Source organism: Crocodylus siamensis, chromosome 7, assembly GCF_052110815.1.
Source record: "Crocodylus siamensis isolate JL-2025a chromosome 7, ASM5211081v1, whole genome shotgun sequence".
Classification (NCBI taxonomy): domain Eukaryota; kingdom Metazoa; phylum Chordata; order Crocodylia; family Crocodylidae; genus Crocodylus; species Crocodylus siamensis.
Window position 1 is genome coordinate 9448758 of NC_143401.1, and position 24147 is coordinate 9472904.

Here is a 24147-nt window from a genome sequence, read left to right on the forward strand (position 1 = left end):
GCAACCAATTACAAAGTAAACCAGTTACGTAACTATTATCATGTTCTAGCTGTCATGTATCACATGACATACAATATATGTATAGAGCAAAAATAATAAAGAAGATCCGCATGGTCCCAACTGTTATACCAAATGAAGTAATTTTTCCCCTTCTTTTGCAGGAGCCCTAAAAAATGGAGAAATTGAGGCGAAGTTAGGTTAAAGAGAAAACTATTTAAAACCTATCTTGACATGCATGATTTTAAGAGCATTTCTTAGGTAGGGCCTTAGTTCATTGCATTAATGAGATTCAAGATTATTCTTGGATTCTTAAAGGTTAATGAAGGCTGGTAGTTTTGTATTACTAGCCAACCATTATTTAGTCCACTAACAGGCAAAGGTTTGCCAAGATGCATATGTTAAGTTTCCATTTTTGTTTATACTTCTGCCTTTCAGGTTTTTTTGCAGGTTGTAAGTTTTAAGACAACGGAATGTATCTAGCTTCAGCTGTAAATTCCTTGCTTGCTGTTAAATTTAACCCCTTTTTAACTTGCAGGTCTGCTTAACCAAACTTTGTTGACTTCCCCTGAAAAATCCTTCCAGTACCATTTTCATGTGGCCCCTGAGGACGGACTTATGAGCGTTCTTTTTTTTAATACTCTGATCCCCGTATGTCTAAAAAGGTTTTCTTGAGTTCCCCTGTGGTAGCAATACCAGTGGTACCTCTGCCTGTCTAGAGTTATGGGGAATTTGTTACATGGTAGGTTGTGGCTTGTTTTCCCTCGCCTCTTTCCCCACCATTATACAAATTCTTCTCCTCCCCATATAAAGGGATGAAAGTGTTCACAGGTTGTACAGCATCAACTTCTTTAAGCTTTTTAGCCTTTTTACCAATTCTCCCCATTGGGATCTGTTCATAGTCATCATTTAGGGAAAATTTGTCTTATCCTTATTGGCTAAATCATTTATCTGCAGCACAGCACAAATCATGCCTATCCTTAAACTCAGTTGCTTTCTCTCTCTCTCTCTCTCTTTTCACCCTCCTTGAAACTAATAACTACCGTAATATGGGCTCTTAAAGTAGCTTTTAAATCTTTCTGGGTCCCCCGGAATTTTTTGTTTTTAGAATCACTGGAGCAGTTTCTGCCTCTGCATTTTTCTCCTTTCCTCATTTAATTCTTCCATAGTCATACCATCAAGTAATTTCTGGGCTTTTAGTATTGTAGGTTCCACTCATTCAGCTTAGATACCTCATCCTTCTATTTGTCCTTCTACTTCTAACACTCCTTTTTAAAGTGTTCTGCTTAGTGTTTTTAAAATCAGACTACGCATGTGCATGTTTTGCTCACATGCTGCTTTTATGGTTTGATCCTTCATTTTGTTATTGTTTAGGACTGTTTTCTTAAAATGCCTCTTTCGCTTTCTTCTAAAGCTCTTTTTCCTGAAACCTGTTGGGCTTCTAAACTTTCTCCTTGTTACAATATATGGTAGAGATAGTAAGACATGTTAGTCTGAAGTCAAATAGAAGGCAGGGACATTAGTCATATAGGCCGTTTATAGACTTTACGTTTTTCTAGGTTTGATCCTGACTACAACTGTTACTATACATATGTGGACGTCTGTAGTCTGAATGAAAATTATCTATAAATCCAAATTAAGTAATCTTCGGTGAATGAGGATTAAAGTTAATGTAGACTAGGGCAGCCCACACTAGTCAATTTAAGCTGTATTAATTAACCTGTATACATGGCAGGTATCTAAGGGCTTGCTGTTGCTTGCGCTCACCACCAGATGTAGCACGTGAGTACAGTTTTGTGGCCCTGAGTGGTGTTTTTCCTAGTGGTGTCTTCCGGCCTCTGCCGTCTCTGCTGCAGAAGTACAGAAATGCACAAAGACCTCCCTGGTGGTCAGTGATCGTCTGTTAACCCTTCATTCAAACTGAAATTTGATTTGGACTGTGTGATGCAAAACAGTTAACGCTGTTTAGAAAACGGTGAGCATGTCTACAAATGGCCCATATGATTGTCCCTCTGACCACTATTTAGGTATGGCAATCTGTTCCCAGTCCTACCTGGTCAGTCCTCCTATACTGTCTTTAGAGTACCTTACAGTTGTTCTTACATTGCAACCCCTGTCCTGGTTAGTATCAGCTGCTTTTGGGGTGTGTTACCTCTAAATCATATGGTCATATCCAAGGATGCTAATTGTTGACCGTGATTTTCTGCAAACTGTTGCATGTTGACTGTTACCATCAAATATGGCAAGGGATTTAAGGATGACCCCTGAACTTGTTAAAGCCCTTTTTATCAATAGCAGTGCACATGCACGTAAACTTCTAAATACAAACAAGTAGTACAGTTACTGCTGAAATATGAGTATTACCAGTGCTACAGGGGAGAGCCAGGAATAGTCTTTTTGTTCTTGTTTTTTTTTTGCGGCCCTTTTCATAGTTGTTGGCATCTTTTGTTTTTACTCTGCTAAATCTCCATTTATGTAGTCCAGGATCTTTAGAGGTAGTAGAGCAGGCTTTGGATCTTTCCCCTACTCGGTCAATTTAATCATTTTTTTTTTTTCTTTGAGATTCTGAGCAGCCAGTATGAACTGGTTCGCCGGTGGTCTTAGAAGGTGTTAATTAAACAAGATTTCTGTCTGCTGTTAAAATGCCTTTCCTGGAAGGAAGCATCTCTTATCTCCTTCTCTATCTGTCCTGGCACAGACTTGTGAATGCTTATTTCCTTTTCTTATCCTATGTTCTTCATTGTCACGCAGGCAAAATTGAAAAGATCATTTTAACACTTCAGCCTTTTTTTTCTTTTTTGGTCTACACTTGATTCAGGCTTCTTTTTATGAGTTACCACTACCTAGCAACACACAAGTAGAGTCATAGTTTGTTGATTATCAGTATAGTTAAAGTTATAGTGTGCACACTTGTATGTCATGTACAATTTAGATTTTCTGTAAAGGATACAGTATTAGCAATCTGTGTAAATGTTTAGGCCTAAAATTCTGTAGGAGACCTTTGTGCTTGCTTAGCTTGCAGCCCTCCCCAGCAACCCCTTTTTAGGTAAATTTAGTATGAAGTGCAACAGTTGGAAATCAAGGAAATGAATTTCTCTTAACAGTAGCCCACTTGCATAGCACAAAATATCACTCCTCCACCATGGATAAATTTAAAATGGGGATCTGCAACGCCACATGCAGCATGTATATTAGTACTGTTATTTGGGAGTGGACTGGCACCATCTCTGGAGGAAACAGAGATAACTAATACTTTTCCTGGGCATCTCCTTCTTGGGTCATGCATGTCAAGTGCGCTAAAGCAGCTTCTGTGAGATTCTTTGGCGTGTTATTTCTCAAATTGTTAGTTTACATTTCTTTGATTTGTCTGTTTCCTGCTGTCTAATTTTATTTTCCTTGTGAACTTGGGAGTTCTAAGCACATGAGTAGTATGCGAAAGGATACAAATATCTTTCATTTTACTATTAAGAGATTAGATTTGGAGTGGGAATTGCATTCTTAATTGAACTAGGATTAAAAAGCTAATTTAATAACTTCAAATTGTATCCTAGCTACAGCAAAAAGACCCATCAAACCCTAACAAAGAATTTGAACCATTATGAACCTCTGACTGAGGATGTCAGAGCAGTCTGATTGAGGATGTCACCTTGAACCCTCAGGACCTAGGAAAAGGCTGCTGTCCCATCCAGCTACCTTGAGCCCTGTAACTCTGGTCCACTCGATACATGAGATGTTTGCACTGAAGGAGGAGTTGCTTGGTCTGCTGGGTGTCAGGACATTCCCTTGAAACACTCTGCTTTGAAGGAGCCTTGACATGGGTCTAGACTTCCAAATAGTGTTGAAGTGTTTCCAAAGCATCCCACTATTTCCTGGGTTTATTTGGGCTGAGAAGATAGCAACATCTAATCATAGAAACACATCTCCTCTGAGCTAACCTCTGATATAGTTTCTCCTCCGAAGGTTAGTGATGAAGTAGGTGACACCTCCCAGCTTGTTCCTGTGTGCATTATAGATGCACTTTCCCTGTTCTTAGGTTTACTCAGTTTACAAATAATATTTCAGTCCAGGCAGGTCTATTGTATAGAACCTGTTGGCAGGCTGGGGTAATTTTAGACCCTTTTATATCTCTCAGCTGGATGTTTTGCATTTCCTCATGCCTCCAGCTTGGAATATATTGAAACTGTTCAGTAAATAAATGCCTTACAGCACGGGGGTTATAGATGTCCATGTTCATGATCTGTGCATCATCAGTATTGAAGCATTCAACTTCAAAGGTTGTCTTGGTGTTCTGATGAATTGTAGGTGAACCAGGGGCAGTGAAGCAGATAATGTTGTCCTGAACCTTTCATAGGATTCACGGTTCTTCTCCCAAGGTTCGAGGAAAGGTTGGCGGAAGAGAAGGAAGAGGCTTTACAGAACGGTTCACACTGTCCTCTTTCAGTTAGGGAACTGCAGGAATATCCAGAGCAAGATTGTCCCAGCGTTTGCAGCTTCAGACCCAGAGGTTCTGGCTGTATCCATCCACCCAATCTTCAGACTGGTAGTAAGACTTGTAATCTTATTATTCCACTCCCAGCTGTTAATAAAGCTGATAATAAGTATTTAGCCATCAGGAATACTACATGCTATGTACTTCTAAGTTTCCCCACAAGAACCTGATGTAAAAGGCTTCAGTAACGAGGAGAAAGCTGTAGAAGACTAGAGTTTGGTGCCCCGGATAGATTCCAGAAGATAAATTTCTCAGAAAATGGTTTTAGTTGGTGAAGCTTAATACTTGAATCGCCAGCTGCTGGGCCTTTATGTCCATTATGATTTAACTTATGGAGTAAGGTCCCTGAGTTCTCCTCTTTCCTTCCACAGGGCAAGCAGGAGGACTTCAAGACGACAATTCTGGAGGGTTTGGAGACGGCCAAGCATCAGGTGAGGGTGGCGTTTGATGCTTGCCACTTAGTAGCAAGAGCCGCCAAGTTAGGGATTGATGCTTGCAAGTGCGCATGGGTGTGGGTGTCCAGATCCTAGCAAGATGTTCAGGAGAAGTTTATACTCACCTGTTGAGAAAGGGAGGGATCTTTTCAAAATGCAATTGAAGGCTATAGCATCTAAGGAAACAGAAACTAAAGCTACACCGAAATCCCTCAGGCCGATCTCTCAGCCCTCCACTCCTCTCCATGTTTGGAGGAGTTCAAATGTGAGAACTGGTATTTCTTGCCTAGCTGGCTTTTACCCATTAGACTGGTATCGAGAGCCCCAGGCTTAGGAACTCTGGGTCCTTTTTGAAGAAGCTTGTAGATTTTTGAGAGGATTGAATTCCTGAGCAGTGTCCTGGTGTTTAGCCCTGAAGACTTACCTTACTAGGTAGATTAGCTTTCTTTTTTAAGAGACTTGGGTCATAAATTATATCTAATAGATGATCCAAATTATTGAGATCTGGGGTGTACATTAAAATTGATTCTTAAGTACTTTCACAGTGCTACCAAAACAGTAGCAGTAACCAAAATGGCCATCTTCCTGCCACTTTGTCTGTGCTATCTGAAGAGTGAGAGATTTAATTTAATGAAAGGAGTTATGGGTTCTAAGAACCATTCTGGACTTTGAAGAAGTAAACCTCTTTGAAGGAAACAGAATTCAGGATATCATCCCAGGAATGCATCATCACCATACTTAAATGAAGGAGTCTGGTTACATTTTGGACATCAGTACCAGTACATACTGAGTTGCCTTTAAATATTACAGACTTCAGGCTGACAGAAAGGACACAGCCCTTTTTTTCATTTTTAAATACATTTTCAAATTTGATATTGCATCAGTAGTGAGCCATTTCTAGGGATGTGCTTTACCCACTTGGATTAGTGGAGCGACTGCTAATTAATTCTTGGAAGGTGTTGAGAGCAAAATAATTTGCCCTCAAATGAAAAATTCCTCCAGTGCTCTGAAAAGGCCCCAGAAAGACTTTGAAATGGGGCAGCATGTAACAGAATCTTTTGGCATGAGTCGTATGAGAAAGAAGACTACTAAGCCATGAGCTAGATTGAATCCTTAAGAATTGTTGATAGTTGGAATAGGGAGCTGGCAAATCTGTGTGTGTATGTGTGTGCAAGAGAGAGAGAAAGAACAGGAGAATCTCTAAATGCATCCTTGCGGCAATCAAAGAGGTTGCCTGTCTTCTATGCAAGATAATGTGTATTGAACAGTGGGTTGAGACTCCTTCCATCCCTTGTTCAGATTCCTTTTAGAAACCATAGTTCCTGAAATGGTGAATGCTAAATGATTTCACCTACCTGAAAGCAATCTCATATGTGGGGGTTTTTTTGCAAAGAATCTGCTTAGAAAGGCTTTAGTTTTAAATGAGGTCTTCTGATTGAGCCATATTGAAACATCTTATATTTGCCTGTCAACTGTATTATACATCTATTTCATACTAGTTCCCAGGTCCTCTCTCTTAGTATCTGCTGAATCTAAACAGTCTGTTTGGACCATACCTCCAGACCTTTTATGGGAATGGAAGGTGCTTTCCCCATGGTTCTTTCTGGCCGCAGGAGTTCTGGCTGTTAGGATTCATAAAATACAAACGTTGAGTAAGCTACTTTCTAGTTTACCAAGGAACATGGGGCTTGGCTTATCTCCAAATTCTTTCCAAGTTTTATTGGGAGTTTTTTAGTACTTGTTTGGCCAGTAGGTTTGTTTCAGTGTGGCTTTTTCTTTTCTTTTCACAAAAAAGCTCCAGAAGGTCCAGAAAGGCTCATAAAACAGTCTAGTTCAGCTTTTGCTTTTTTTTTTTTTTTTTTTAATTTTTTTAAAATTCTGCTTGGTTGGCCTGTCTGAGAATTGCTTTATTGCTTTTTTTTTTTGTTTTTGTTTTTGTTTTTGTTTAACTCTTACTTGATATCAAGGGCACTTTTATTTTTGTTAGTTATACTAAAAGTACTGTAGAGAATTTGTATCTTGAGCTTGCAGCTGACAGTATTTGTTAGTGTAGCTGTGTGTTTTTTGCATACATGGTTATTCACACATTGAAGCTCAGTCTTAGTTCAGAGGTTGGCAACCTTTCACCTCTGGCAACCCAGCCTGAGCAGCAGGCTGCAAATCTCTGCCCCCTGGAATGCCCAAGGACATTGGGGATGGGCAGATTCTGCAGTGAGGGTCAACACGGGTGCAAGAGAGCGCAAGGGAGGGCTGTGGGCAGATGGGTGGCATGACACAGCTTTGTGCCACCAATCCCCCAAGCTGGATCAGACCTTCATGATCTGGCCCAATGATTATAAGATGCTGACCCCTGTCGTAGATCAATGGAAAAGAGCTATAGATTAGACAATGCCTTGGGCAACCAGTCTTGGGGAGTGACATTATACTCTCTGTAACAGAAAGTTACTTTATGGCTTAATAGATGTTGCAGTCAGGAAATTGGATATTTGGCATAACTTTGCCTATTCTTCATTTGTTTTATTCCCAGATAACCGTCTAGATCCACACGGACAGTTTTTTGGGTTTGGGTTTTTTTGGTTTGTTTGTTTTTTTACATCCTAAGTTGTTTTCACCTTAGTTGTCCCTGTAGGCAGTCTACTGATAATTGGTTATCTTTTCACATAAATCAATATCTGTCCCATAATAGTTGTTTTTAAACTGCTTCTAATTATCTTCAGTTTTGTGATATAAGACTGCTCAAAACTTAGTGGTATGCCATAAGAATAATTTTACTAGGGCTGTACAGAGAAGATAATCCCTCTGTCTTCCTTTCAGATAATGCCCGACATTTTATACAGTTGTCTTTTTCCATAATACACTAGAAGCTTACATTTCATTTGATGCTTACTGTCACCTTGTGGGTGCTGATAGTAGTTCCAGCATCAATACTTACTCATTTTTCTTTTATTATATGTATGTGGCACTTATTCTTTGAATATGTTGGCATGTTTTGTTTTTTCCCAGGTTGAATCTCCTCTTTTCTTACCCAAGTTTCTTACCTACTTAGGTTATATTCCATATCAAAATCTAAAGATTTTTATACTCGTCTCACTTGGGTTCACATCTACGTGTACTTGTTTTGCTTTTTGTCATAGTCAGATGCACGTTTCAAGTGAAATCCAGCTATGCTCCTTATGCAGAGACATCTTTGTGTACTATTATTTGTGCATAGCTAGTTTGCATTCTACCAAACTTGAGAGAGATCATCTGGATATTTTTTATAATTCTCTTCTCCCCCCAAGTTGATTTTCATCTGTTCTAAGCATATTAAATGTGCAAGTGTCTTTGAAGAGTCTTCCCATATTGAGAATTGGATCCTAATTTGTCCAGTCTTTTAGGTTTTAACTTAGAGTTCCTGAAGAAGCGATAGAAAGACTTTCCTTTTATTTCACTCAGGAAAATACAACAAAGACATTTGTAGAGAACCACATTTTACCACTGCTTATGCTGTGGCTGTGTGGATTAGATTAAAGGAACAGATGGTATATGGATTTTTCTAGATTTAGGAGAAAAAAGCCAAGGTTAAATCGGGCTTAATGTAGGTAAAACCTGTGAAGTTAGAGAAAAGGTGACAGGAAGCTATACACTGTCCTTAAGCCAAGAGAACTGTAAGCCTAGGAGGAGCACCCAAACATTTGTAAAGCTTGAATATTTGGTGGAAGAAATTGGAAACCATATACTCAAAATGACTAAATCAGTTGTTTCTTTTAAACACTTCATTTTTTTTCTTTTTCTTTTTCTTTTTTTTTGTGCTTAATTTTTTTAGATGCTTTTTTCCTTCTGCTGTAGTTCTTGCACACAGTAGAGCTCAATTCACATTTGTAATTCAAACTCCTGACACAGGATTAAGTGGGGTACGTGATAGCGGCTTTTAATTTTTGACAGGGTGCCATAAAGAGGAGGGAAAACAGTTCTCTTTTGCCATAGGGGCCAGGATGCAAAGCAGTGATTTTAAGGTACAACCGAGTAGATTTTCATAAGACCACAGGAAAAATTTCCTTACTGTTAGCAGAGTAAAGCAGTGGAATAGACTGTCCAGGGAAGTCATAGAATTTCCTTCTTTGGAAGTTCTCAAGAGGAGTCTGGATGAGGATTTGTCTGGGTGGGATCATCTAGGAATAGACTTCCTGCATTCGTACTGGGATTTGGAGGTCTCGTCCAATTCTATGACTAATTGAGAGACCGCTGGCTTGCAGAAATAAGTAAAAGGAACTGGTGAATATGTGAGATGCAATCATCTGGCACATGCTAGGATATTTGTATGCAGCGTACCTTAGTAGAAAGGGGCGCCTTTGTACATACTGGTTACTTTTGCATTACTTGTAGACAATCTTTCTTTTTATTGTAGGTGTGGAAGGGGCAGCTTTCCAGAGCAGACTTCCACATGATCGTATGACATCTCAAGAAGCTGCCTGTTTCCCAGACATAATCAGTGGCCCACAGCAGACTCAGAAGGTGTTTTTATATATCAGAAACCGCACAGTAAGTGTCAAGTTGTTGGGAAAACTGATGAGAAGTATAAGAATTTCTTATCTAATAACTTCCTGAGAGTGACTCCCACGTCTGGTAGTTACAATCTGATGGTGGTTTGATAAGTTAGTGGTCTTGTTCCATTTCAGAAACCCCATCACACTGGTCATTAAACTAGTTTTTATCTAGCTCTGGGTTGAGGCAATGTAGGGTAATCCTTAACTGGTGTTGCCTTTGAATTGTAGATGCCATGAATGCTCTAAAGTTTGATGCAGTTCTATTGCTAGATTTTTTGGGGGGGGTTTTAACTTCTAGAAAATGTTATTTAGTGTAGAAACTTTATTCAATCTCAAGCTAAAATTGAGTTTCTTAATGAGGCTTGAAAAATACCATTGAATGCTGTTGCTTGAGAACGATAAAACATTTTTCACTTTTTTGGAAAAAAAGGGCTTATGCATTCCCAACTGAAGCACCTTTGCAACCTGGAAAGTCTGAAAAGCGAGTCATCCCAAGAATTGTTCCTTAGACCTCCTGAGTTCCAAAAATGTCCTCTTCCCCTTGTTGAGTCTGCTTCTCTGTTACCCTACATTTTGGGTATTTTAGTCTCTCTCATTAGGTAAAGTGGGTGGGGAGGATTTTGCCCCTTTATACCCATGTAAAAGGCTGCAGATGGTATAGAGCAACATGCTTAGAGCCTTGGGGCACAAGCTTTCCAACAGCCTGTAATTCTTTAGGCTTTTAAGTCTTGCACAAATGAGGGCACTAAGACAATGTGTGTTAAGTTTTATTTAATAGACTTTTCTAGCAGCACAGAGGTTTTGTGGCAACACTGGGAATAGAACTCTATGGGTAGGGCCTGATTCGCCAGGGAGAAATGCCTTCAGAAAATGCATGAGAGAGGTAAAGAACAGGCTCTCTCAGACAATTGGTATATAAATGGGGCTAATAGCAAGACAAAACCCACAAGGTTGCTATGTAGTCTGCAGCACAGTCCTTTTTGAAGGATCCTTCTGAGCATATAGTAATCAACTCCTCTTGTTGCAGTGGCAGGGGACTGAAAGTGCTGCCCTCTCTTCTGCTTGTTATAGGGTTAGAAGCATGTTAGTATTTTAGCTGTTGTGTAGCTGTATGTAAAGACATGACGTGGTAATTAGGGGGATTCTTGGGGTAAATGATTGCTTGTAAATGCAGGGGACTGGACTCAATAACCCAGGAGGTCCATTCTGACCTCTGTTCCTCTATTGCAGCCTATTAGATAGGTAATACCTCTAGCTTGTATGGGGAAACTACTTGGGAAGAACACTTAAGTCGGAAATCCAAACACCAGAACTTAGGAAATGCTGAAAGTAACTGATTTTTTTTTTTTCCGTGCACGAACAAGCTCAGTTAAGATTGCATGGTATTCTGATATGTCCATTTAGTAACCTTAAAGTGTATGCTGGGGGCATCATTTTCTCTTTATTTCGGTTGGCGTGTAAAAATAAATCAGTGAATTCTGCTGTCTAAGAAAAATGAAAAAGGATAGCTTAGAAATGTTTCAGTAAAGGGTGAGCTTTTTGATTTATAAATTGAAACTCAGTTGCAGTGTTTTATAAGGTCAAGGTGTACTTTCAGCCTGTGAATCTCTCCATGTAAACATATCACATATACTGGTTTTGTTTAAATACAGTTACAGCTTTGGTTGGACAACCCAAAGATTCAGCTGACATTTGAAGCAACTCTCCAACAATTAGAAGCACCTTATAACAGTAAGTCAACTCTTTCTTGATACAAGCTCAGGATTTTTGTTGTTTACTTTTTTCCCCTGCATTGCTGTTGCTCGTCAATCTTGCTGATTTGGTAGGGAGTTGGGGTTGCGTACTCATGGCATGTGTGAGTGATTTGTTATTTTTTGTAAGGCTGAGCTTCATCCTTTGAGTAATGAGTTCTCTTATATATTTACTAGTTTCTAATACAAATCCTGTAAATTATTAAAAGGACATATTACTGTCATCTTACTGGTCTCAGAGGTCATTTTTATACATGCATGTGCTGCACTACTGGGCGTTTTGAAAAGCACCTGGTGCTGCAACGTATGCAGCTGTATAAGTGGTGAAATGTGTGTCAGCACACAGAAAATGGCAGTGGTCCACTTTTAAACTAAAATACATCAAAGGTGTTTTAGTTCTAAAGCGGGCCGCCGCCATTTCCTTTGTGCTGACTTGCCTCTCACACTTGTACAACTACAAGCGACAGCTTGGCGTGCGTAAGCTCATATGCAGAGCAGACTCAAATTGAGTCTGCTCAGACATGCCATATTGTTGATGCGTTGCAGCGTGAAAAAGTACATGTATAAATGCCCAAAGCGTTTCCTATCCTGCCATTAATCTGCGTGGAACATGGTGACCATTTTCAGACTGGGACTGTTATACTCCAAATATTCCTCTCACAAAGCAGTCCCATATGAGTGTGCAAGTATGAATTGTTTGTACAAAGTAATTGCATACATAATTTAATGTTTTTTATTCTGCAGGTGACACCGTGCTAGTTCACAGAGTACACAGCTATCTGGAGCGGCATGGTCTGATCAACTTCGGCATCTACAAAAGGGTAAAGCCCCTTCCAAGTAAGCAGCTCGTAAACTTATTGCAGATTAAATAATTATGTTTTCCTGGGATTTAAATCACATTTTGGGCTTTATTTTTTTATATCTGGGTAACAAAGGCACTTTGTTTAATGGCTGATTTGGTTCTCAAATTTTCCTTTTTTGGGTAAATAAAATGTAGTTCCAGGAAAATTGCTTGAAAAATTTGAAGGTATTTTGTGTATTTGAATTCCTTTGTCACTCCTCATCATGAGTGCTTCCTGTCTATATTCATTTAATACAAGATGGGAAGATTTTACATGCTGAATTTTTTTCTTACTTTCTTTTTTTGGCGGCTTTACATATCGAGTGTTATACACACTTGCAATGTGCTTAACTCAAATGAAGTAACTAATAAATGACCATTTTGTTGTGCAAAAACAATATATTTTCCTTGCTTAATAAACAGATTGAGGTAAAACCTTTTTTTTTCAAATTTTATACAGATGTTAGTTGTGATAAGTGAAAAAAACAACAAAAATTTCCTTTGAATGATTGTTCATGTGTACTTTCCACTGTGAGATGTGCATGTGCTTCACACATTTTGAGATCAAAGCCTTTGCTTAGCAGTATTCATCTGGTGTGCTGGAGCCGTGCTTCGCCTTGTGCTTTGCATGCCTTCTGCTTTTCATTTCCCCTCGACCATTACCTGGCTCAAGATGGAGTGTTCCTGATGTCCTTGGAGGTTGCAGTTTTTTGCCTCAAAGACAGATTTCTATCTGTTTAAGTATGGCTCTTTGACAGATTTTCTTTGGAAGCATGCCAGCTATCATTTTTGCATTCATTCTCCAGAGCCAAAGAAAAGACAGTTTCCCTAAGGCCAAATAGCCTTTTCCAACATGCTTGTTGACCCGCTAGTCCCTAAGCCTGAAGCCTCCTTCCAGTATAAACTGTGGTCTAGCTTTCTGGTCTTCATCTTTGATCCTTCAGGAACTGTTTGGGTCCAGATTGCCACAGACTAGTGCGTCCTGAATACATCATCTGGGTACACTTTCTGCCTAATCACAATCCTTGTTCTATGTCCTCTTTGGTAACCTCTCTTCTAGACCATGATTTGAGGCAGTTTCCATGAAAAGCAGCGTTCCCTGTGATTTTTGGCAGAATTTCCAGGAGAAAAAAAAATACTGAAAATTAAAATGCTAGCTTGCTAGTGGGAGCCAGCAGTATTCACAACCACTGGCACATGCAGGGAGCCAAGATGATGGTTGCCCCCTCCTCTCTTTGATGCTGATTGACTGAGTGGGCTGCCTGTCATGTAGCCTTGCCCTTCTCTACCAATCAGCATCAAGGAGCAGAACCACATGAATGGCAGCCCTCTCAGCCAATCAGTGGTGTGTGGCGGGGCTGCCATCCTTGGCCAGTCATCAGCTTGGGGGGGGTCTTGTTGCAAAAAAACATGAAAACGGCAACGGTGATCATTGCACAAAATCTCCTGCCTGCTGCCTTGATTTATTACTGATATTTAAAGCAGTGCATTCTGTGTATACAAACCCTTAGACCATGCCCCTGTCTCCTGAGTTTGAGGATTGTGCTCTAAGGCTTGTTTGCAATTTTTCCATTTTTTCCCCTTGCAGTGTTTTATTTAGCATTTTAATAACAGTTCAGTGACAGCATGAAAGTTTCCACAGTTGACAATCGGTAAATGATTGGTTGGTGGGGTGGGTAGTATTGTAGAAATTTAGCTCCCCCAACACTACCTCAGAACATTATAAATCTTAGCGTACGCTTTATTAAGGAGCAGACTTAATCACATTCATGCAAGGCCAGATGGTCAAGTACTTGTGGAGCATTTGGCCTTTCGTGAACGTGCAGTGTAGAAGCCCTGTTCATGTAGCTGCTGTTAACTTTCTCCATGGTTTATCTGAAATTCCCAGTTAACTTCTGCTGCTTACTGAGGGTGCAGACATATGATGCATGCTACATAGTAAATTGGCTTTACTGTGTAATGAAAGTGGGAGTGGACACATGAAGCACAATTCTGTTACATAATAAATCACATGTTCTGGGTAAAATTGCGCCTTGAAAAAACAGGAAGTGAGGGCAGTGTAGTGCAGGAATGCTACTATCTAGAATGTATAGTGTCTGCTGCCATGATCAATTTTATTTTTTCCCAGTATCTGTTTGCTCAACACAGACTGGCTTCTCTGCAACCTAGGATGCTGGCAGGTGTAGGTGTAATAGTGCCTACTGCAGACAGGTAGCTTGGAAGAGCTGATCATGTATCCCCTCTTTAATACAGAGTAAATTTATTAGAGTGAAATCTGAGGCAAATTACTCAGTAACAATCACTTTGGGTATACCTGCGTTCCAAGTGCTGAGTATTACATAGTTACAAGAATGTTATACCTAGCAATTAAGAAATTAAAGTAGCAGATTTCTTACTTGAGAACTTCAGGGCTCTATTTGAATTTAGACTCTTGGGCCTGTAACAATGCGTGTTTGCCCTTTTTAATTTTTGCTTTCTTCTCTCTAGCCAAGAAGACTGGAAAAGTGATTATTATAGGATCTGGAGTGTCTGGCTTGGCAGCTGCTCGTCAGTTGCAGAGCTTTGGGATGGATGTCACCGTTCTGGAAGCCAGGGTATGGACTTGCTGTTCAAAGAGAATTCAGTTAAATTTAGCCAGTAACCAGAACTAATTACACATTTATATGGGGAGCACCCTGAAGGAACTGTTAAAACCATATGAATGGCCAATGGTGATCTAGATGGGCTGGCATGTGGCTAGATTCCCTTTACCTCAGAAGCAGGAATATATATATTTTTTTCCACTTAGGCCGTCAGCCCCTGCCTCTTAAGGTTATGCTGCTGCCATTCTTCTGGCCTTTTGTAGCAGGGCTACAGCCTATGCTGTCTTCTGTTTGACCAGGCACAAGAATATGATTAGGAAAGTCCTTAACAGCTTCCCCCTTTCTCCATGGTCATGAGAGGCAAGTCTTTGGCAGTTGGATGCATTTTTTCATTAAAAGAGTTTTGTCTCAGAGCCCAGTGACTCTGGACATCTTGTTTTATTCCTTTGTTTTCCAGCAATCTGTATAGAATAAAACAGTTACATGCTGTGGTTATATAGAACTATCAGGCCAATACTAAAAGTCCCATACTGTGAAAAGAGAGAGTTTATGCTATGGTGAAGAAAATTTAGTCTTCCATGTAACTTTAGCTAGATAAGCTTGGGTTAGGATGGCTTTCTCTCAGAAAGAAAACCCTGGATCCAGCAATTTGGTCATATCCTTTGTGAAATTCAGCTTAAGTGAGCCAGTTTCATTCTTGCTTCAGTAAAAGGTAGTTCTGTGCCACCAGACCCAGGTATGTGGAATGAGCATGTTCTACTTCCCTTCATTTTGTCTAAGCTGCCAATACTTTCATTTCCCTCTCCCACTGAGGTTGGACCACAAAAAACGATGGATTTTGTGAAAGTCATCCCTGGTTACCAGTGGTGAACCTGTGTTCATATCCTTCCCTTCTTCAGGGACCTTTTTTGGTGTAAGGCTTGGCCTTTTACCTGAGCCCATTATGTGCCATTTTAACAGCATGGAGTGTGACAATTATTTTCACATGGTAAGACTGTCTAATATGCACTTACGCTTAATCTGCACTCAAGCCAGCTGGTTTGATGCGTTTCCTGTTAGTTTGAACTTCAGTCTGATGGTGCTTCGTAGGAACACATCTCACTCACTGAACCAAAAACTCCATCTAACACCATCCTCTCATCCTTTTAAATTCAGATTTTTTGCCCTCACCACTTTGCTTGGAAGTCCATTCTAAAATTAATTTGTCTGATATAGTAAAATCCCTGTTATCCAGCATTCTGCTAGCTGGAATACTCTATTAACCAGCACCACACCGTCGCTATCCATTACCCTGTGCCGCTGCGGTGTGCGATCAATGCGCACCACTTCTGCGTGCAACCACCCTGCCCTGCTACTGCTGCCACTGTGTGCAGCCCCCTTTCCCCCAGTCCGGAAATTTTAGATATCCTGTATTTTTACATAACCAGCACCCAGCATTCCCCAGTCTTGCCAGATAACGGAGATTTTACTATTGTTAGAAATCTTTTTTTCCCCCCTACTTTTCTGTCTTTTCTGAACATGGAACTGGCCAAGATCAAACAAAAACATGTTCAATTAGTAGCCATTTCTTTGTTATATGTTCATCTCTTCTTGCTGGTTCTTGCTACTTCATTGATGAATAGCCCTTACGGTCATTTGAAAACATTTAAAATCCTGTTAATGCAACTGATGGAATTTTACTCAGTGATTCATTCACGTATTCCAATTTGTGAACCAGGGTGCATCTCTTTAAAAAAGAGAGAGATGGATATGATTCATAAAACCATAAATTCCTGCTAATAAAAAGCAAACCCTGATAAATGTTATAAGTTGATTTCACTCACTGCACATATTAAATCTTTTTTCCAGTTTAAACTTTGACTTCTGGCTTTCAGCTGTTGCCTCTTGTTATGCCTTTGCTAGGTTAATGCCCGTAAGTAGGTATTTAACATTATCAAATAATCTCTTAAACGTTTATGCTAAGCTTAATGCACTGAGCTCTTTAGACCATGAATCACTTCCTTGTAGTTTATCTGAAGTTTGTCCAATTTTAACAGCAGAAGTACTGTTATCTTACTTAATATTTCATGTTTTTATGTATTCAAGGATAATGTTCTTGTCACTTTCCCACTGGGATGTCCTCTTCACTTGACTTACAATAACTCATGAGTCTCTCTTGAGTCACATTCTCCAAACTGTTCTCCAGTTCTGGGTGACCACCATTTTCCCCCCACCCCCAACATGAATGGTTTTGCAGTTGGATTTTGTCCAGTTTTACTTTATCAGTGATCTGTCTTTATTATCCACTATCCTTTGCTATCTGCAGGTTATCACTAGTAACTACATATTTTCTTCCAAATCACTGATTAAATATTGCAGACGTTTATTTACAGGAATGTACTGGATTTGGTATGGGGATGGTTTGCAACTCAAATTTGTGAAGAATTAAGCAGCTCTCTGCTGCTTGCTGTGGTGTTTACTTCAAAGGGTGCTGCTTCTCTGATCAGTGGGAGTAGAGCCAGATCCCTGTGCGTCTGACTGGGAAGGTGGTGTCCTTTGCCCAAAAAGTCTGATTAGGCAGCTGGGAGACCTCTGGTCCAGCACACATTTTTGTTGTGGTGATCTACACCTCAGCTAGTTCACATATCATCAGTGGGCTTAGGGATCCAACTCTCTGAAGTATCAGGTCTACTATAGTCATCTTTTTATATTGATAGTTATCTCACCTATGAGATGACCTATTAATAGATATAAAATTTGTTTATTTTTAGTGGTTAAAGCCCTTTGTGGGGGGGTAAAAGTGCTTTAACCATTGAAAATAAGACCAATTTTGTATCTATTAATAGGTCCTCTCATAATTATCTGTGCAGAAAACTGCTGTGGTATGCATGTGTAGACACACATGCATTTGCACACAATATTTTATTTTGTGTATAATATCTTTTGGTTGTACCAGCTTCATTCTGAAACATAACCTTTAAAATAGCAATTTAGTTCTTGAAATTTGAAATGGGAGTCTAGCCCAATCCACATCATTGGAGGATTGTTCTTTTCTGTATTGTGTTCTAGTCTAGATGCATGTTTGCCCTATGCCCATAAAATTTTTTTTTTTTAATGAGATTGAGATGCTTGTTTTCATAAACTCATGACTGGGTTAAGAACTTGTGAGTTCATATAATGAAGACTTGCTCAGAAACTTACAGTAGAGCTTCACTGTAGCTGTGATAGCCCTCTTTGTACTTTGGCTTTTCAGAATAATGATTTTCAGAGCAGTTTTGTTGTTACGGTATCTTATCACTTATCTGAACTGAATAAAAATAGCTGATTATATATTTTAACAGGATCGTGTAGGAGGAAGAGTTGCTACATTTCGCAAAGGCAATTATGTTGCTGATCTAGGAGCCATGGTGGTAACAGGTCTGGGTGAGTTTTTCTAATTTTAAAAAATAAAAGAATGAACAAACAAACACATGATGATGAAGGATAGTGATGATGCCCTGATGAAGGATAAGTAGTCTTCATTGTAGTTGGAGTCAATTCACTGGAAATGTAGATGTGATCTAGATAGAAGACTTTTTTTCTTTTTCTGATCTCATTCTGTTCAGACTCTTAAATCATGTTGACCAGTGCTTGCTTGACCCATAGGTTTTCAGCAATGTGGTATTCACAGCACCAGGAAACAAAGTGTGAATCTGAGGTTGATAGAGAGCAAGTGACGTTGCTTGTAGTACATTATAATTGGTCAGTATTTTTGATCCAGAGCCAGAAAATAGTAACTACCAAAATCGTTGTGGTGGTTTGAATTGTTCATTTGTTCTAGTTCTGGGATTTGTTTCTCTTCTCGGCACACTGACTAAATGTACCAAGTTTTCTGCCATATAACCAACTGTATTATAAGCTGTAACTTCCCTCTGTCCTTCAGGGTTTTTTTGCACTGCTCTTTAATCTCTGCATCCCTGAGACCATCAACTTGCAAGTCTGCCCTGCTTGTTGCTGCCATCTCAGAGATGATTTTTTTCCTTGTCAGGTTTTCCTACCTGTAGTTCTTCCCTTGAATGCTAGGAAGAGGTGCCATGAGAAAATCTTCTCAACATTTAAATGTTTTTACTTCTTTATTGAAAGACATTCTGCTTTAATATAAAGGTGCATTGGATTTGTTATTGGCTTTGGAATTTGGTTTTGTGAACAGCTTTTTACTTTTTGCATTCATACTGGATCTAACACCAGACCTTTTCCAGGAGGGAATCCAATGGCTGTGGTCAGCAAACAAGTGAACATGGAACTGGCCAAGATCAAACAAAAATGTCCACTTTATGAAGCTAATGGACAAGCTGTAAGTCTCTAGACATTTTTCCCCTTGGAATTTTTTTAAAGGGATTGTCACTTTTGGCCTGAGGAGTCCAAATGACCTTGTTACCACAAAAGGCAGGGATGGTAAGATAGGGGAAATATAATAGTTGAACTCTTATGTGGGTGGAAAGGAGGAAGGAGAGTAGTCCCACTGGAGACTATTTTCAGGAAGCTTCAGTGGGTTGATTGAATCTCACAAATGAGGATGAACAGTAGCTCATCCTGCAGAGCTGGCATTATCTGTTCTGAAAAGTGTGACACAGTTGATCGATCATACCTCTCCTCATCTTAGCCATGTGTGTAGCCCACAAAAACTTTCAAACAAAGTATCACCCTAGATCAAGATAGTAATGTCTTTGTGAACATTAGCATGTGGATCTGCTCCCTGCCTTATTTATTGCTAGGTAGCACTGATGACTTGAAGAGAAGGTATTGAGGCAGCTGGTTTTATTTTGATTAAGCCTATGTAGTAATGATACTGACTCAACAATAGAAGATAAAATCGAAGTAGCATTGCTCTGACTTTTTTTTAGGATTTCAGTTCTAACAAACCTAGTTGCATACCTGCTAGGTTCCACCTTAACGCTTTCATAATTTGGAGCTTTAGTGCACTCTGCTTTTTTTTTTTTTTTTTTTTTTTTTTTTAACTCTGCAAAGACAAATCCATTACCTTTTTTGACTTTTAGGTTCCTAAAGAGAAAGATGAAATGGTGGAACAGGAGTTCAATCGGTTACTTGAAGCCACCTCCTATCTCAGTCATCAGTTGGACTTCAATGTTCTTAATAACAAGCCTGTCTCCTTAGGTCAGGCTTTGGAGGTTGTCATACAGTAGGTGTCCTTACTCTTCACTGATAGAGATTCTAACTCAGATGGGATGGCTATTTTCTTCTGGTAATACTGGGATTTTCCAGTGAGAGTCATTGATTTCTATTTCTGTTTTCCAGATTGCAAGAGAAGCATGTGAAGGATGAACAGATTGAACACTGGAAGAAAATAGTAAAAACTCAGGAGGAGTTAAAAGATCTTCTTAACAAGGTCAGGTCTTATCCCTTCCTGGTGTACATGAATCAAATATTATTCGCGTCCTTTTCTTAACTTTTGGTAGTGCCTTCCTAAGAACTTTCAGGAAAAACTAGTATCAGGAATTGCCCTTAATAATTGTATTTAAATTGTCTGGGGGCGGGGGGTGGAAACTGGATTTGAAACATAAAATTACCAGAACTATTCTGTTCTATTTTAAAGTGATATTGGCTCACATTGACACTCAGTATTGTGGCAGGCAAGGCCTGGGAAAACTACTGTTCTCTTGTTGAGCAGGGGCTTTCCAAACATTTGAGAGAGACTTTTAGTTCCCACTTCTCTTCCACCCCCTCAGCCCTGCTCCCTGTTACTGGGTTCTTTCAGACAAGTAAACAATGTTTAGAAGAAGTGGCTACTTGATATAGCTGTATTGGAAAGCAAGCTGGCATGAGTGATTCTTCAAGAGCAGGGGCAGGCAATTATTTCGGGTAGAGGGCTGCTTAACGGGGTTTGGTGAGCTTTCCAGGGCTGCATGGGTAGCCCTGCCCCTCAACAGTTGCCCCACCCCCTGGTGGGGCAGAATTCCTTGGGATCAGAAGTCCCACCCCTAACCTTTGCCACCAGCAGTCCCTCCCCTTGTCCTCTGGAAATACTCCTTTTGGGAGGGGGCTTGCCATTTTAGAACCAGAGAAAAACCGAATCGTACACTAAAAGTCAAACTTTTACTACAACGTAGTTTAATTTTATTACAAAAAGTATTATTGCCATGACTTGTGTTTGCATACTGTATGTAGAGGGGATTGCATAACTACTCAAAAATAAATTCTTAGTCTTGTATATTGTGTGTGAGGATGGTTGGGGGGGGCTTGTGAAGGGCTGTGGCTCTGTGGGGGGGCATAGGGTATGTAGCGGGGGGTTGTGGGGACAGGGTGTGTGTTTGTGGGGTGTGGGGGAGGGTGGAGGGGTATGGGGACTGCTGCAGTCCCCCCCGTGGTGCAGCAGCAGGTGGGGCACTCAGGGCGCTCATGCCCGATACTGGTGTCTGGCAGTGTGGCATCGGCCAACACTGCACATCGCAGCGAGTGGAGGCTCTTCCTCCCGTGAAGCTGGGAATGAGGCACAGTAGGGTATGTTGGGGGGGTGGGGGGGGGGGAGGGGGGTGTATGCATGGATGGCTTGCTCCCATGCTCATGGACAGAAGGGCTGGGTGGGAGGCAGTTCATTGGGGGGCACCGCAGGGCTGGATGAAAGTGCCTGGCAGGTCAGGTCTGGCCTGTGGGCCGTATTTTGCTGCCCCTGTTCAAGTGGGATTTCAATGGAGTAAAGATTTCATATCTTCCTTAACAGAAAGGAAGTGTCAGCAATATCCCGAGATGCAGCTGTTATGAAGTGAATTTTCATTTGTACATTAAATGACATGAAAGATTTTCCCCCTTCCCCTGCCCAACTTTAGATGGTGAATTTAAAAGAGAAGATTAGAGAGCTCCATCAACAGTACAAGGAGGCATCTGAAGTAAAACCACCTCGGGATATTACTGCGGAGTTCCTTGTGAAGAGCAAGCACAGAGATCTCACTGCACTTTGCAAGGTACAGGATGCCAGAACTAAATAGCTTTCTGCCCACAAACTACTTCTCCCTACAAGCTGAACAAGCAACTGATTTTATTTTATTTTGTTTTCAAATTATGCTTTGAAATATACATACCTATGGTGATGTTGGGTTAGAGCCTTCTGCAAAGTAGTAATAGAAGAGCCTCAGCCCTAGGGGTGTGCGAAGCAGGCCCTATTTGATTGGGATTGGGCATTTGGCCCAAATCAGGGACCGATTTAGATTTGTTGATTCGGATCACTGTCCCTGATTCGATTCGGCCAAATCCGAATCTGAAGATTTGATGCTGATTCAGATGTAGCAGTAATTTGGACATGGGCACAGTTTAAATGTTTTCTCTACACACCCTGAGGTAGCAGGCACAGCTTGTGATGCTGGGGCGCATGGAGCATCCCACAGGAGTGGGGGGCAGTGGGGGCTCCACATGCTCAGCAGCGAACCCAGAAGTGGACCAGAAGTACTTCCAGTCCACTTCTGGGTCTGCCGGGGAGTATGCTGGGGGCCCCCTGTGCTTCCCCAGCTTGGCAGTCAAGCATGGGGGGGACCCCAGGTGTCCCCCCACTTCCCCCCGACCCAGAAGGCACCGGTCACCAAGCTGGGCATGGGGTGCCCCCCAGCATGCTCCTTGATGGACCTTCAAGTGAACTGGAAGTGCTTCTGGTCCACTTCCAAGTCTGCTGCCAAGCACGCTGGGGAGCCCCCCATGCTTCTGTAGGACACTCCGTGCACCCCAGCAGTGCAGCATTCACGATCCCCTGTTGCCTAGAGGTATGTAGAAAAGCATTTAAAGCTGTCTCTATGTCCGAATCTTTCCAAATCTCTCCGAATCAATTTGGAGGGTTCCAGTTTGATTTGGAGTGATTAAAGGGTCCTCTGATTTCGATTCAGAGAATCGGGCCAAATCTCCACTGAGTTGAATCCGGGGCCGAAGCTTCGCACAGCCCTAATGGGCACCCTCTCCTCACTTCAGGATCTGGAATTTCAGGCTGTGGGGACAGACATAGTAAATAGGGGTGTGCAAAGCGGGCAGTATTTGATACGGATTCGACCCGATTCAGGGGGTAATGATTCGATTTGCTGATTCGGATCAGTCCCAGTTTGATTCAGCCAAATCTGAAGCTTCAATTCTTATTCGGAGAATCAGCGAATTGGGCATAGACACAACTTTATATGTTTTTTCTACATATCTCAAGGTACCAGGCGCAGCTTGTGAACGCTGTGATGCTGGGGCGGATGGAGCATCCCATGGGAGTGTGGGGAGGGTCCCCTGCATGCTTGGTAGTGGACCCCCCCAGCTCAGCAGTCACCCATGGGGGGACCCCCAAGTGCCCCCCAGACCCAGGGGGCACCAGTTGCCGAGCCGGGGGTGTGTGGGGTCCTCCACACACTCTCCGGCAGACCTGGAAGTGGTTTGGGTCTATTTCCAGGTCCACTGCTGAGCATGTGGAGGACTCCCCACGCTCCTGTGGGATGCTCCATCCACCCCAGCATCTCGCTCTTCACAAGCCACGCCTGGTACCTCAAGGTACATGGAAAAAACATGTAAAGCTGAGTCTATAGCCGAATTGTCGAATCTCTCCAAATCTATTCAGAGGCTTCCAATTCGATTCGGAGAGATTAATGGGTCTCCTGATTTGATTTGGAGATTTGGCTGCTGAATCTCCTTGAAATTGAATCAGCGACTGAAGCTTCGCATAGCCTTAATAGCAAAGCATTGAGCTAAGAGCTTTTTGTGATATCTTTTCTTAGACCAGCTGGATAGTTGGGAAGAGGTATCAGATAGGCTTTGGGGCACAAAATGTCATTATTAGTTTAGATTACAGTTCAGCTTTGGCACTGGATCATACTACTAGACGATGAGATGATTTTCTGGAAAAAGTATGGTTTTATGGAGAGGTGCCTATCCTGTGATTGAACAACGTATATGAAACTTGTGGTTATGAAGACATCATCTGCCCCCAACAGAGCTCTGTTTATGGCAACTTTGTTCTTCAGTTGGATGAGTAGTTTCTTTTGATAGTGCTTTTGGTGTTACCTGCTTGGGTTGGTTGCCTTGATTCCTAGACCCAATTCTGTTCCTTGGCAGAATCCAAAGGCTCCTGAAGTCATCTACTTCTCATATCTAATCACTCGAGTCCTTCTGGCTCTTTGTTTTATGATTCTACAGGTTCTCCAACAGAGACTGTTTACTAATATGCTAGGAGGCTAGCACTATATTATTTGGTTAAAGTACTTCCCATGCAAAATTGTCCAGTTCCAATAGCTAGGAGAACCGTATACTATCTCACTCCACAAAGTCTGAAAGAGAATCTCTGACATTCTCTGATTTTTATTTATGGGTTTTGGGGTTTTTTTGATTGTTTGATATGCTGACATTCCAGGAATGTAAACATTTCTATATTGGTCTGTGTGTTTTGCTGCATAAATGGGTATTGCAGATGTGAAACATCCCTTTTAGTCTTTCTGCTGGCTTCATTAGGAATTGGCTCAAACCTTATTCTGATTAATGTTTTAAGGTCCTATATTATAAGTAATAATGGGCAGTACTATAATATAAAATTTTAATAA

General features: G+C 40.9%; 1 protein-coding gene across 2 annotated transcripts in view; it reads left to right on the plus strand.

Moving 5' to 3' along the window:
• KDM1A (lysine demethylase 1A) overlaps positions 1–24147 on the plus strand; it is a 53145-nt gene that overhangs the window by 18384 nt on the left and 10614 nt on the right. The window contains exons 3-12 of one of the 2 annotated variants that reach the window (XM_090058383.1): positions 4858–4917; positions 9308–9441; positions 11099–11177; positions 11942–12034; positions 14526–14632; positions 17941–18022; positions 18838–18932; positions 19636–19778; positions 19895–19985; positions 21424–21558. In XM_090058383.1, coding sequence (XP_089914509.1) covers positions 4858–4917; positions 9308–9441; positions 11099–11177; positions 11942–12034; positions 14526–14632; positions 17941–18022; positions 18838–18932; positions 19636–19778; positions 19895–19985; positions 21424–21558 — 1019 coding nt within the window. The remainder of the gene's footprint in view (positions 1–4857; positions 4918–9307; positions 9442–11098; positions 11178–11941; positions 12035–14525; positions 14633–17940; positions 18023–18837; positions 18933–19635; positions 19779–19894; positions 19986–21423; positions 21559–24147) is intronic. The other variant, XM_090058384.1, reaches the window with a different exon arrangement.